The 16,112-nt window shown below is 36.9% G+C and overlaps 1 protein-coding gene across 1 annotated transcript in view; it reads left to right on the plus strand.

Annotated features, from left to right (window-relative positions):
• exp (expansion) overlaps positions 1-16,112 on the plus strand; it is a 221,567-nt gene that overhangs the window by 187,354 nt on the left and 18,101 nt on the right. The window contains exon 8 of the mRNA XM_073989456.1: positions 3,448-3,878. Coding sequence (XP_073845557.1) covers positions 3,448-3,878 — 431 coding nt within the window. The remainder of the gene's footprint in view (positions 1-3,447; positions 3,879-16,112) is intronic.

The following is a 16,112-nucleotide window of genomic DNA, read 5'->3' on the forward strand; positions in this document are numbered from 1 at the left end:
CATTAAGGCGTTAAAATATATAATAAATTCGCTTAGAATATAACCATTTTTTCTTATTTTCAAATACAATTTTTTCTTCAAAATTACTCATGTTTGTGAGGCTTTTTCTCCTTAAGAACTGCGAAAAATGGAAAAAATGTAATCTCGTGTGTGTGCCCAATTATTGGGTATTGGGCCCCAATACAACGCAGCGGTTGAATTTGTTGTTGCTGGTGAACACTGTTGTACATCAGTGTTAATCACCACTGGGCTCGCGAGCCGTGTCTGTGTGAACACACACAATCTCAATTGTGGTGAGTTTGAACGTTACTCTCACCACCGACCATCTTCTTTGTTTTAGCAATGAATTAACACACACGATGTTTATCTAGAGAGGGATAGATAATCTCGTGTGTGTGCGCAACACAAACGAAGCGGTTGAATTTGTTGTTGCTGGTGAACACTGTTGTACATATATCCCAAAAATATCAGTATTAATTTTGCCCAAGTTTTCGATGAAATTGTTTCCTTCTTTTTTCGAGTTGATGCATGAAAGTAACATGAAACTTAGTTCTAGATGAAAAGTGCCAAAAGAGAAGATACTTTCTACACAAGAAGAAACCATTTATCCAGGAGAAATATTTTTTTTTATACAAATTATATTACGAAGTCATATGTTATAGGATGATATTATTTGTTTAATTTTAGGATTGTAAATTTTACATGATTCCATACTGAGTCAAAATCTCCCCCAATTCTTCACTTTTTGGGGATATGGTTAAAAGAAGAAATGATATATGTATTGTTACGAATGTAACTGATAGGTTTAAGTTAGTTTAGTTTAATTTCCGTTAATTTAAAAATTTGAATTGTAACGTAAAGTTTTATTACGCAGTTACTTTATTTAAGCAACAACAACTACCATGTAGAACTCTCTTCATCATTCTAGTCGTTACATTACCTTTTGTTAATGTTCTTTTGTTTGTTTTGCCATAATAATGTAATTATCGTTAAGTTCCTACTTCTTGTATTTCGTGTAGTTGTTTGTTGTTGTTACGTCATTACTGTGCTTGTCTACTTGTATGTATGTGAGTATGGTTGTTCGCTTAGTGCGAATGTGTGTCTGTGTGTTCGCTTCACAGATTCGAGAGGTTGCCATATGTTCTAGATATTTCTAGACCAAGGAGATTTTGGGTATAAATAGAGTTACGAATGGCAACATGGAGGAGTTGTGTTTTAAGCGTTGAACTGAACAGATCGGTAAAAGAAGTGCTGCGTGCTAACTAGATACAAGCTGTGTGCTAGTAATTAAAGTCGGTTCCGAATAAGTGTAATAAAGTAAATAAAGCATTGTAGAAACGTAATCTAAAACGAACCCTGTTTTATTTGGTACAAATCGTATCGGGGAATAAAACAACGTCTACACGGAGATTAGTTAAATCTAATTCCGTAACAGTATACTTAATAGGGTCATCCTTGTTACAAACAGAATGAAAAAGTTAAAGGCTTATCTTTCCCTTAACCGACCCAGCGCAGAAAAGTATGAAAACTTTACCACAGATAGTGCATTACGGTGCATTATTTTTGTTGCAGAAATGTATATTTCCCGAGTTATAAGTCTCCAAATTTCCACATAGGCCCTTTACAGAAAACACAATTTGAAAGAACATTTTGTTTGCGTTATCGTAAATCCCCGGCCGAAGGCTGTCTATTTTGAGAAAAATCACAATTGGAAAGAATTTGTTATAACCATAGATTTCCACCTGTCCAAATTTTAAATCCCCGGTCGAATTATTAGCTATTTTAAGAAAATTACAATTTGAAAGAACATTTTGTAAGTGAGGTCTTTTGTGGAATTTTATAGGTAAATATCTCGGGAAGTACACATTTTTTATTTATTTTTATTTATTTACTTAATTTGTAATTAAAGCCATATTGTAACACATAGAGATACATAATTACAAATATACCACATTATATCTTAACCATCCACATCATATTTTTATGTTATAATATTTTGAAGGCAAAGAATATTTGGTCTCTATATGAGTTTCTCCAATGGATAAGGGCTTAATATCCTCATATATTTATTGTTAACGAATTTATAAGCAAAGTAGTTGATTTTAATTTTTAAACAATAAGAAGCATGACTTCCTCACTTAAGTCATATCTGATAAAAGAACAAAGAACGGTCAAGCCTTTACCTTTTATTTTTTTTTATCAGAAATGACTTAAGTCAAAAACCAACCGCTTATGTACCGAGGCCTTTCTTTGCCTACTCACACTACCATTCTTTCGGCATCAAGGGAAGAAAAATTGTGTGTTAAGTAAAACACCACTACAATTAGTAAATATTTAAAGCATACTTTCAGGAATATCTATAATAGGAGTTTATGTGAGCAGTTTGTCATGGTAGTGCTTTCGAACCAAGAAAACTATCACATTTGCTCTGTTCCAGAACTATTATTTTAGAATTTGTGGACAAATATATAAAGGAAAAGATAGAAAAAAATTTAAAAATAGCAGACTCCTTTGGAAAACATTGTTTCATGAAATGTATTTATTTGTTAATTTTGTGTTAGAAAATAAACTTCAGTGGCCTGGGTTGAGTCGATCTTATCTTTAGCTATTACACTTGATGTAATTTTATCCTAGAGAACTAGAAAACTCATAAAAAGTCTTAGTTTGAGATTTAAGACGGTTCGAGATCTATGGAGCATTGTTTACCTCCAATTTTACTTGGTTCCTGTTTGGTCCATGTAAGATTTTTCGTTGAATTAAAACATCATTGGTAAACAACGAAATGATAATTGTATAGAACCTGCGAATAAACCCCGTACTTTAAAATCTGTCCCAAGTTTATAATTTCAAACTTCATCTTCAAAGATTGAATCTGTTGCGTATTTTTTTTTTTTTTTTGTTCTGTGTGTGATCCAAAAAACCAAAAGCAATGCCACAAATAATACCTGCAACATCAGCTTTCATTTTCAAATGTCATTTTGCGTTTGAACATGAATTGTAACATTTTGCAATTGTTGGGCCTTTGAATTCCGGCCGCCAATTGTTGTGTCAATAATCGCAAAGGGCCATAAAGAAAATGAAAAATTTGCATTTAAAGCTTAGGCCGCAATCATATTTCAATGAATAATTGAAAACAGCAAAAAAACAACACAAGGAGTAAAATTGCCAAGTAGTCAAAAGGCCATGTGCTGGATTTGTGTTGAACTAGAAACCTTTGAAGATATTTTTGCGATTACAAAGCAATAAAACATTGAAATCGGTAACGAATAAAAAAGTCTTAGGAGTAACGCATGATTTTTTTTCAATTGGCTTGCAAGTCATAGTTACGCATATATCTAGAAAGGATGACAATTGTAAAAATTGTAATTGATTTATTTTTTGCTTGCCTTTGTTTTAAGTAAAGCTTTTCTTCTATGCTTCATCTTTGTTTGTTTTTTCTGTTTACAGTTCAACGACCTTTGGTTGATATTAAAAATCGTCCTAGAATACCCATACCCGATGAGGATCCTTACAGTGTTGCTGGCAATGGCAGTGGCGGTAGTTCGGGTAGCTCTGGTTTTGGTGCTAGTGGCATGGGTAGCATGATGTCCACAGCTCATAATGGTCAACTACAAATGCTCCAACGTGAACAGCAACAACAACAATCGCAATCACAATCTATGACAAACGGCAATGGCGTCGTTGGCAATGGAAATCTTCTACTGAATAATGGCAGTGTTATGGCGGCAGCGGGTATCAATGGCCATGGCGCAGCTACCAGAGAACAATTGTTAATGCAACAACAACAATCACAACAAATGGCACTCAAGCGTAGTGAAAAACCGCCAAAATTGCCACCAAGAGATAGTATATATGGCACAACACATGATATACCGAAGGTGAGTAGACTAAAAAAAACATTTTTAATAAATTTCTTATAAGAAAAATTTATATAACAAATATTACTAAAAATTTGTTAAGCACAAGAAAATAGTAAAAAAATAGCTGGCAAAGAATAATACGAGATTGGTGCTTATGGTTTGTTGTTGTGGCAAGGCAAATATGTTCGTTTGCGTATTATTTCAATTACCAGGTTCTGGTTCCTCTGAATCCAGACTCGAAAATTCTGCAACCTGGACTGGTTGCGTCTATAAAGAATCAGGATACAGGTGAGTGGGGTTAGCTGGACAGCGTTCTTCTGCTGCTATGCATGGGGAGTGGTCCCCCATGATCTGTTCTGTAGATCATAAAGATCTCTCCTGACGTGCCTGGGTGGGGAAGCCTTTCCATTAAATCGTAACAGGGATACTCACTGCGATAACACCCAAGCAGTTATTGCATCGACAACATCCTGTTGTGCTGATGTACCAGTAAAATCTTCGTCTCCTCATTAAGATGGTCTACTGGTGTTTAGAGGAGGCAACCAGATGCAGTCCTCAGCATGGCATTCGGGCATGTTTGAATATTCTTCCAAGTGCTTATGGGTCATTTTTGTTGGTGTAGCACCACAAATCCATTCATCCGTATTTTCTGTTATCTGGTTCCTCTGGGTCTGGATTTCAAAATCGTGCAACCTGGTGAGCGGATTTAGAGGGGCATTTAAATAGATGCAGCATATCGTGCGGTCCCAGTCCATGTGTTGGATAACGTGCTGTCTATTAGGGCCCAATACGAATTCGGGCGGTTGCACCGTTCAGATCTTAATTGAGCTAAAAACAATCGTGTTTACCCTGGCAGCTGAAGTTTTCCTACTGCTAGGGATGAAGTGGATTCTGGGTACAGCATTCACTTTATACTTTTGTACTGCCAGTGTACAACCCCATTGGTTCATTTAGACCTGTCTAGATCATGACGATCTCTCCCAACGTGCATGGATGGGGGAAGTTCCTCCACAACGATTGTGCCATGGATGCTCACAACTATAACCCCCAAGCGGGTACTGCATCGATAACATCTTGTTGTGCTGATGCACAGGTGACATCATCGCCTCCAAACGAAGATGTTCCAATTGTGTCATAAGAGGCATGCTGTAGCAATCCTCAGGCCAGCATTCTGGCATTTGTGAATGTTTCATTGTAGCTCTAACATTTGCTCACACCGTTGTGACATAGCTTATCACATACCGGACTATTGCTTTATAAAGGGTTAAAAAGGTTTCTTTATCAGCACCAAAAGTGTTGCCGGCCAGCGGCTTAAGGACCTTGTTATTACGAGGGGTACTAAAAAACCTACTGTCGTAGGCAACTCCCAGGGTCGCCAGATGCCATTTGACATTTTTTGGAAAGCTTGACAGTTTTTAACCTAAGCGTACTCTGGTCAGTTTGACATAAGACCATTTGTTGGGCTGTTTTCAGCGACTTGAAAAAATTACTTTGCGAAAAAAAATTAATTTACTTGTGAACATGTTCGTCAGAAAATTCTTCACAACTTTCGACGTGGATAATCACGGCAAGAGTGCATCGATCAAACTAAATCTTTGTATGTCGATAAAGGACCATCCTATAGGACTATGGAAAAGCTGGTTTAATGAATTCAATCGTGGCGGACACTCGCTAAAAAACGAAGGTCGTGAAGGTCGTCCAAAAACGGCCGTTGTACCAGAAAACAAATTAAGCCGTGCGTGAACGGATAATCCAACATCGCCATGTTATATACCGTGAGACAGAGACATCCTTGGGCATTTATTCCACCAACTAACATTCGATATAGCATGAACACCTGGCCGCAAAAATGGATTTTTCTCGCTAGATTCAGCAAAATTGGCAAATCGGTCAAAAAAGGCTCACGTGGATTAGTGCAAAGAAATTGTGCATAAAAACAATCGCGGTGCTTCAAACGGCATTATTAAGATCGTCAAAGATGACGAATCTTGGATATATGCTTAGAAGCCCCAAACAAAACCGGAATCGACCGTTTGGGTATTCGAAAGCGAGCCAAATCCAACCAGAGTTGTTCATGAAAATAGACCTTCGAAGCAAATGTTCGCCTGTTTCTTCGGCAATACTGACCGTGTGGCGACTCTACGGCTTGAGAAATGTAGGACGTTTAATTTTGAGGATTACACTAAAATGTGTTTGCTTAAAATCTCCTGAGAGATTCGAAAAACGAACAATAGAAGACGAAATGTTCTGCATCATGAGAATGCGAGCTCTCACACATCGATTCAAACCAGCGCCTGTTTGACCGTACAAAACGTGGAATTTATGGGTATACGCCGTACTGCCCCGATTGGGGATCCAATGACTTCATTTGATTCCAGAAAATCAAGAAAAAAGGCGTTGTCAATGTTTTTCGTCGCCAGAAAATGTTGTAAAAGCGTTCAAAAACCATGTTTTGGAGGTGTCTCAATCAAGCCACTGTAATATCTCGGGGTAGTTAGTGCTCAGAATTAGGTCGCCATCTTCAGAGGAGCCTCATTTCAGCCACCCAGAGGTAAGCATTGGATAGTTTTCCATTCCTCAGTTAACCTATCACACCCTACACCATGATCGTAATGTTATCCGCATACATTGCGACCTCTATGCCGTCTGTCGTCGTTGTGGAATTTGAGAAAAGTTGAGGTTGAACAGTTTCGTCGATATTATTCCTCCTTGGGGAAGATCCTACGGGCCTTTGGCTTGAGGGTTTGATACTACAACTGATTTTGTCGCAACTTCAGTAGCATGCTCGAATGATTTAAATACTCTATCAAACAATACACCTAATATTCCGGGTAGATAGTGATCGGAATCAGGACACTATCGACCAATAAATTCAGAGGAGCCTCATTTTAGCCGTACAGGTGGTGAGCAGTAGACACCGTGGGTATCTGATTCAATTCTCAAGTGACGTGTGTGTAATGCGGTTGTGGCGCTGGGCATTTTTCTTCATTCATGCTGATGCTGGGCAACTGAGAGGAGTAGTGTCTCTAAAATCTTCGCTATCGGAATGTACGATTCGCCTCTGCCGGTATCCTTACCTGCCATCAGTAGGGGGACCATCCATAAATTAAAGGCACTTGTCAAATACTGGGTGCCACCGTGGTGCAATGGTATGCACGCCCGCCTTGCACGCAGAAGGTGGGGGTTCGATTCCCCGGCCAAGCAACATCAAACATTTTTCAACGGTGGCAAAATACCCCTCAGTAATGTTGGCGACATTTCCTGAGTATTTCAGCCTTGAAAAACTTCTCCATAAGTGGTGTCTTAAGACACGCCGTTCGGACTCGGCGATAAACAGTAGGTCCCATATCATTGAGCTAAATATGAATCGGGGTGCACTCATTGATATGAGAGAAGTCTCCCTTGTCCCGTATGGGATGTTGTGGAACAATGTTTTTTTTGTTTTTTTTTTTTGTCAAATACTCAACCCTGAGTTCATTCAGTTGTGTATAAATTACCACTGAGATTCCGTGTGTCCCACACAAAGCTTTACATTATTTTTCGTTTCGTATGACATCTTTAACATCGCTCATCGTAAGTGGTTGTGGTACATTCCCCACTGAAAGGGTCTATCACTATCGAGATGCTCTTAAACTGCAGGTTAATATAACACGCACACATCTTAGGGTCTTGCACTGACACGCCGTTGAAAGAAACAGCCATTTTATCACCCTTATTTCCGGGATTTAAGAGCGATGTAACGGTTTCACACAATTTTATCAATTCTGCACTACTGTTGACAACTGTTGAGTTCAAAAGAAAGTACCCTAACTGTAGGGTTCATGCGATATAGCTTGTTACGGTTATTTGCTGGTCTCGTCGCCTTTGCTGGGAAGTATGGTGTAATTTCGGCTATTCTACCAGCAGGTATGTAGCGAGAGGCTACAGTTTGGTGCTGTCCCGAAAAATGTTCTCTGCTACAAGAGGAATTGAGGGACTGGGCACTTCCCTGAGGCGTTGCTTAGCAAATTCTCTGAATCCTTGCCAATTAGCTCATCCATGGTTCAGAGCTTATGAGGGTGGTATGTTAACGGAGACAATGATAGAAAGATGATCTGAGCCAAGCGAAATGACGTGCTGCCTTGACACGTAACTTATTAAACTGGTACAACAATGGCTCTGACAAGCTCTTCTTATCCTCGTAGGGGCGTCTTCTTCCATAGTTCAAAATGTAGAGCTAACAATTTACTCGATCAGCCCTCATGATGAACATCGAAGCCCCCTAGCACCAGACGGTTATTGTCCTCCAAAAGTGAACTAATATCAAATATTCCGTGAGAGCAAAACGCTTTGTATGATTTCGGGATAATATATAGTTTCAGTAAACGAAAGGCATACTAAAGACCATCCTGATGCCATCCATAATTCCATCATATACATATATTCTGAATTTCCCCTAGACCCTAAAATTTTGGCTCTTTAAAATTCTTCCTGATGTAATGTTTCATGTGACATGGGGGTTTCCATGAACGACTGTTCCAATAAATTTATACCGAACATCTCCTCTGCCATTGCCTCTGAAAAAAATTTTGGCAATGTTCCAATATTCACATCTTGTGTTCAGTTCAGTACTATAATTACAAAATGTCATATGTTATTCTCATGTTGTTGCTACTACTGACAGCATCATAATGCCAATATTTTGCACTACAAAACAAAAGACACAAGCAACAAACGGCAATGTTCCACAAAACAAAAACGACATGATGGAATTATTTCAATTGGTTATTGTTTTTGGTTCAGTATTTTCTTGGTTACCTTGCTTTGATCGAAGAGAGACGGAGAAAGAGAGTAAAGTGGGTGTCAAAGGGGTGTGTAGCTGTTTGTCTGTCTGTCTGCCTGTTGTTGGCAATATGAAATCGTAACAAAATTTATTACACTTTTTTCTTCAGCTCTTGTGCTGCAATAACATTCACGCGCATGTATGTCAGTGTTCTGTTGATTATATGAAACAATGGCAGAAACAAAACTAAAAGCTCAAAAAAAAAAAACATTCTGCATTCTTTGCATATTAATTACACGCGATTAAACAATACATGTTATGATTGTGTTCTTTTTTAAATCAAATAATTTATTTTGCTTGCTTCATACATATCTTTGTGCATGTGTTAAAGCATTTGTAAGCGACCTCCCCTCACATTCTCTTTTGCTCTTCTTTTAAAATGGTTTTGAGATTTATGGGTAAACACCCCAATATTATAAAACAATCATAGCAGTTGAAGCGTTATTAGTTTTAAAAAAGTTCGTTCGTTAGTTTTTTTTTTTTTTTAATTGCAATGTAGAAATAGTTTGCTGCAAAGCATTATTAACTTGGCTTAGTTGCAGTTTCAACCACCATTTGTATTTGGCCATTAACTATTATTGATATGTTATTTCACTAAATATGGCATTACTAGTTTTAAGTGTTTAGTTTCTTGTATTCTGGTTTGAGTTTGCTGTTTGTCTTTTTTCATTCTTTAAGTGTTTTTATTTATTGCTACTTCTTTCATAACACAAGTGTTTTCTGCAGTTTTTTACGAATGGAATTTTATTGGCATAAAATTCCAATATAAACAAAAACATATGTTTTTATACGTGTTTATTTGATAGAGATTATGGTTTTCCTTGCCTACAGCTTGTATAAAAGAATCGAATATTTGGACGAAAGCCTTTTAACACGAGTTATCCATATCTACTCAACCGCCACGGTGCTCTTGAACCAACTTTAAATGAAAGGTGCTTACACCTTGGAAGGTTTTGCGGATTCTGAAACTTCAATGTTCATAGATGGGAAAAATCAAAAAAATAAAAAAAATCGCCGTATGACTTTTTAAATAAATCGCTGTCAAAGTTCACATTTTTAGGTTTTTTTAGGTTTTTACGATTTTCCTGGGAAACCGCAAGACCTGTCAAAATGGAACTAAGGAAAATGTTGTTGCAATGGAAATTCTCTACAAGATTGACCTTTACGTTATTTTTGTAGGGTTTTCATTTTTGAGATATAGAAGTTAAAATTGGGACAATGCACTGACTGTATAGTAGGCCGGGGCGATTTGAAAACCTTAATGAGTCCTTCGCGTTTCTTATTCCTGGGATTGAACTGAGCAAAAAAGTCTGCTAGACCATAGGTCTATCGTGAAAATCGAGCCTCCCGATTTTGACTTTAACTTTTAGCAACGTTTTTTGGACTTTTCGGCATATAACAGCCAAACCATTGAAATTTTTGATCAAACACACAAAAAACTATAACTGAATTTTCAAAAATATAATGCTTTTTTGTTTTGTTCAATATTTATTTTGAAAATTGTGAGAAATTCAGTTATAGTTTTTTGTGGGGTTTTTCAGACTTAGACTATTAAAAATACCGTTTTAAAAATAATAATAACTTGTTCGAAAGATATTATTCACCCCTTTAAAAGGAAGAAGGGTCAATAGAAATCCGTTGTGAAAACAAAGAAGATATGTCCGATTAAATTTGAAAATGTAACATACCCAGATTTTCACTACTTTTACCGTTATAAGAAAATAAAACGAAGTGCTACAAACGAATTAAAGGCATTGTCGTTGTCCATGGATCCCAACACGATATAATTTTGCATCAGAACGCTTGAATATTTTTCTGGTCAACTTTTGTAGCACAGTGCCATTTATCGACATTTTTCGAAAAATGTGCACCTTCTCAAGGCTAAAACTGTCTGAAGGAAGGTTCCAATGCTTTTGCGATGTATTAGAGAGTTCTTAACTACTGTCTTGGCTACAATTGTTGTCCTTCTGTTCGATCAAAAATCTCAATGGTTTGGCTGTTATATGCCAAAATGTAAAAAAACGTTGATAAAAAATTTAACGTCAAAATCGGGAGGCTCGATTTTCATGATATACCTATGGTTGCTCAGTTCAATCCCAGGAATAAGAAACGCGAAGAGCCTATTAAGGTTTTTTTTCCTTCCATACAAATCGCCCCAGCCTACTGTATAGCCGCATATTTTTGCTATGGAAAGTCGAAGCTTTTCGCTCAAAATTTTTAATCGTTTTAGGCTCCATACTCTAGCTGTGGAGACTGGGTTATGACTTTTTTACAACCTCATATCCCTGTATCATAGCGTGATGAGTTTTGCCATAAGATTACATAAAATATTAATTATAAGGTGATTCGGTGAAAAACCCTCACGCACAAAATGATTTTAAAATTTGAATTTATCAAAATTATGGACAATTTTTTGAAGTCACTGAAAACAGATATATAATTGAAAATAAACTTTAGAGCCACATGAGATACTTAAAATGACATAAAATTTATTTCTCACTATTTTTCTTCAATTCTGAGAATCGTAAAAATTTCGTAAACGCTTTTATTCAAAAATATAATTTTTTAACAAAAAACATAAAATTTAAAATTTTTTCAAAGTGACTTTTTTCGCGACTTTTTTAATATTTGAATGAAATAAACGTTATTATAGTTATTAGTAGGCTTATATTTATTCATTCGTGCAACAAAAAATAATTTTTTGAAAAAAAAAAATTTTTTCATTTCATATATTTTTTCAAAAAATTATTTTTTTAAAATCGATTTGTGCGTGAACTTTTTTATATTTCAATGGAATAAACGATAGCATAGTGATTAATAGGCAAAAGTTCATTCATCCCTGCTACAGGAAATCATTTTTGAGGAAAAATGTCAAAAAGTCATAACCCTAGTGGAGACAGGGGTCACAGAGTTGCCATAATTTTTGTGATGCTCAGATACTATTTAACCTGTCAAAAAACTATATGCCTTTACATTGACGCAAATTAGGATTGTCATTCGAAAAACATATGTCATTTTGTAATTACAGTACTGAACTGAAGACTGAAGATGTGAATATTGGGACATTGCCAACAATATTTTCGCATGCAAGGGTAGAAGCTAAATTCGGAATATATAGGTGGAATAGTCCTATATGCAAACCCCAGCATTAGGAAGGATATTGAAGGGTCAAGATTTTAGAGGTCCTGAGGAAAGATGGAATTAAGCATAGAAACCTGAAGGTTTTTAGTATGCCTTTCGGTTACTGAGTCTATAGGTCAATCCACAAGCACAAACATACAGGAACCCAAATATATTATCGCGAAATCATCGAAATCGTTTTGCCCACACAGAATGTTTGGTATTATTTCGGCGGATAATAGTGCGCTATTGAAAAACAGCTCATGTTCAATGCTCATCATAAGCATCGTCTCTACTTCCTTGGAAATTACCTGTGGGTTAGTGCACCGGCCGAGTAAACTGTGAGCTCCACATTTTGCATGGTGAACGAAGACGCTCCTACGAGAATAAGTAGAGATTGCCACATCTCGCCAGACATCACTATAATGGCATCAGGTCTGATAAATGAGGTGTCCAGGCATCTCGCCATTTTATCGTCTCCGTTAAGAGACCACTCGAATTCATAACCTCAGAACGCCACGCTTTTCTGAACCATGGAAAATCTGATTGACAAGGGTTCAGAGAATTTACCAATCTACGCTTCAGGGAACTGCCCAGTCCCTCAGTAGCTGAGGAAATTTTACGCTTCATCATCACAACTGCAGCCGCTAGCTACATACCTGCTGGTAGAATATCCGAAATTATACCAAATTTCCTAGAAGTGGCTAAAAGTCTCGGAAATGAGTTTGATAAGCATCGATGCACGAACCCTGATGTCATCAGAATCGATAAACCATCAGCTATGGACATCATGGAATCTCAATTGTATTTCTGAAGTAAGGGGATGAGCCCGGATTTGTCAATTTGTCACTAGCCACCCATATTTGAAAGTTGGCAGAATGGTCCCGCTACATGCCGATAGCGAAGATTCTAGAGACACTACTCTTCACAGTTGCCCAACATCAGGATGGATTACGAAAAATACACAATATCACTGCGGCATTACATGTCATATACATACATGTCAGTTAAGGACTTAACCTGTAGTGGAATTCCGTAACTCTCTTCTTTTGAGTTACCGACAAAAAGTGTTTAAATTAAAACGCAAATTTATGAATGAAACGTTGTAATAAAACTTGATAGGACTCTCGATATCGGTAGGACTTAACGACCACTACATTTTGGTCGTTATCCTACCGAAAAAGTCGTTAATTACCAAAATTTAAAGTATTTTAATATTGTCGGTAAATAAAAAAATATTGTTATACAGTTCCCAAACTGAACAGTTCTGTTGGTTCTTGACTTATTGAAAACCTTCGTTGTGTTGGTTCCTGACTTATTGAAAATCTTTGATAGTTGACGGTATTTTTTGAAGGTCATAAAACAGACTTGCCCCCATCCATGTTTAAAACATTGGAAAATCAACTATATTGGGTGCAACCATGGTGCAATGGTAAGCACACCCGTTTGGCACACAGAATGCACCGGTTGGATTCCCACGCTGGGCAACATTACATTTTCAACTATGAAGTTCAGTCATGTAAAACTTCTCTATAAGTGGTGTGATAAGACATGCCGTTCTGACTCGACCATAAAAATCAGGTCCCATATTCGTAACGTGGTTTTCTCGACCGTAGAGTTAAGCAGGGAGTTCACCAAGGAGGAAAGATATATCTGAAACCGTTTGATCTCTACATTTCGGAAATTCCACCCTTCAGACTACATAGAGATCGTAACGTATGGGTATAATTGTCCGACCTTGACGTCGGATCGATGGCATGTGTGATAGCTGACTTAGTGCAGTTATTTCATCTGAGAAATATGAAAATACCTGGCGATAAATTCACTGCAGTGTGGCACCCACATGGGTGGCTGAAGTGTGGTTCCCCTTGAACATATCAGAAGTAACGTTGTTGACCTCTTACAAATCAATAGGCTCCTCTGTGGTAAAACACGCGGGGCCGGTGTGGTATGGAAATGTTAGCGGTACGCAGTAGAAAAATATTCAAACCTACTAGAATGTTGCCTGGGTATTGCTTCTTCATGGCACTAGTGGACCATTTACATGGCGAAACGTAGATGTTGGCGATGCAGTAATGCCACAATGGATTGTACAGGCACGTCAGAAGAGATCTTCATTATCAAGAGAGAGAGGTCCAAAGGTACAAACCCACGAAGCCCCACGTTATTCAATAGCATCCATAGAACGGTACACCCCGATTTCCGATATTTTGAAGGTTTTAGCCTCATTATCCACGGTGCTCTTGAAGCAACTTTAAATGGAAGGTGCTTACACCGGCAAGTTTTTGCAGATTCTGAAACTACAATGTTCATAGATGAGAAAAATCAAAAACAAAAAAAAAACGCCGGACCGCTTTTTAAATAAAACGCGATTCAAGTCGGCATTTTTAAGGTTTTTTTTTTAGGTTTTCACTATTTTGCTTGGAAACCGCAAGACCAATCGAAATGGGACTAGAGAAAATGTTGTAGCTATGAAAATTCTCTACAAGATTGACCTTCATGATATTGTCGTAGATATTACCATTTTTGAGATATAGAAGTTCAAATTGGGACAATGCACTGACTCTATCGGATCTTTATAAAACAGTGTAATGACTGCAATTTTCCAACTTAAAATTATATATCTCAAATATAGTACAACCTAGGAAAAAGATACGAAAGCCAATATTGTAAAGAATTTTCACAGCTACAACATTTTCTTTAGTCCCATTCTGATAAGACTGGCGGTTATCAAGCAAAATCCTGAAGACCTGCGAAAAAAAAACTGAGTGTTTGATCTGAACTTCTATATCACAAAAACGGTAAAACCTACGAAAATATTATGCAGGTCACTCTTTACAGAATTTTCGCTGCTACAAAATTTAGTTCCATTTCGATAGGACTTGCGATTTCCAAGCAAAACCGTGAAAACCTAAGAAAAACCAAAAAATGTGAACTTTGACCGCGATTTATTAAAAAATCCCTCCAGCGATTTTTTCTTGTTTTTGGATTTTTCTCACCTATGAACATTGCTGTTTCAAAGTCCGCAAAACCTTCCCAGGTGTAAGGGGTTTTCACTTGAAGTTAGTTAAGGCGCACCATGTATAACATTGTTTTATAAGGTAGCGATACAGTCAACGCATTGTCCCAATTTGAACTTCTATATCTCAATAACGGTAAAATCTATGAAATATTCATAAAGGACAATCTTGTAGAGAATTTTCATAGCAACAACATTTTCTTTAGTGTTATTCCGATAGGACTACCGGTTTCCAACCAATATCGTGAAAACCTAAAAAAACCTAAAAATGTCAACTTGAATCGCGATTAATTTAAAAAGCGCTCCGGCGAGTTTTTTTTTTTTGATGTTTCTCATCTATGACCATTTTCGTTTCAGAATCCGCAAAAACTTCCCAGGTGTAAGCACCTTGCATTTAAAATTGCTTAAAGAGCACCGTGCACACTGAAATGGCTGAAATTTGGTATATAGTCTTCTTTGGGGCTACAACACTTTCCCCCAGAAATTTAACAGCACTGGTCCATCTTTTGACAAAAGTTTAAGATTTGGATTTTTGGGGCCTAAAGACGCGACCTCGCCCCCTTTTTTAAAATTGTTTATAACTGCAAAACTACTGAAGGGATTTTCATGAAATTTGCAGGGAATGTTCAAAGATGTCCCATGTTGAAAATATAAAATATATTTTGAGATTTTTGGAGGGGGTGGGGTACCACCCCTGTTCCCAATTCATTTAAAACGCTATATTTGAAAAAAAATTTAAACGTATCGGTTTAAAAATTAATTTGCGAAAAATAGGGTGCTTGCTCTCAGAATATAGGCACATCTTTGGGACTTAAAGACCCGTCCAAAACTACTGAACGGTTTTTCATGAAATTTGCAGAAAATGACCCTTGGTGAAAATAGGCAATATATTTGTCGATGAATTTATGAGAGTCCTTTTTTATAAAAATCGCTATATTTTATATATAATTTGCGAGACAACGCTGGTTGTGTCCCCGATCAAATGTTTTTAGTTGGCAAGCAACTCAAATCATCCACAAGTCTTGTTAACAGGCAGTCTAATATATTGCGATTTATTTTGTATGCGATCCTTTTGAGCCCAGACTTAAAATTTTTTTAAAGTTTTTTGTTTTGCATATCTAATAATAAACTCCATTTATCTGCATATTGCATAATACATTGCAAGTCATAAGGAGATTTAAGATTGAATATTAACATTACTGACCCCAAACTTAATGAACCTTATTAATATTTGTTTAAGTTTTACAATATTTTTTAATTATTTTTTTTTCTTTTTTCTTGGTTTTCATTT

The sequence above is a fragment of the Musca autumnalis genome, unplaced genomic scaffold, assembly GCF_047663935.1.
Source record: "Musca autumnalis isolate F117 unplaced genomic scaffold, ASM4766393v1 scaffold_5, whole genome shotgun sequence".
NCBI lineage: Eukaryota > Metazoa > Arthropoda > Insecta > Diptera > Muscidae > Musca > Musca autumnalis.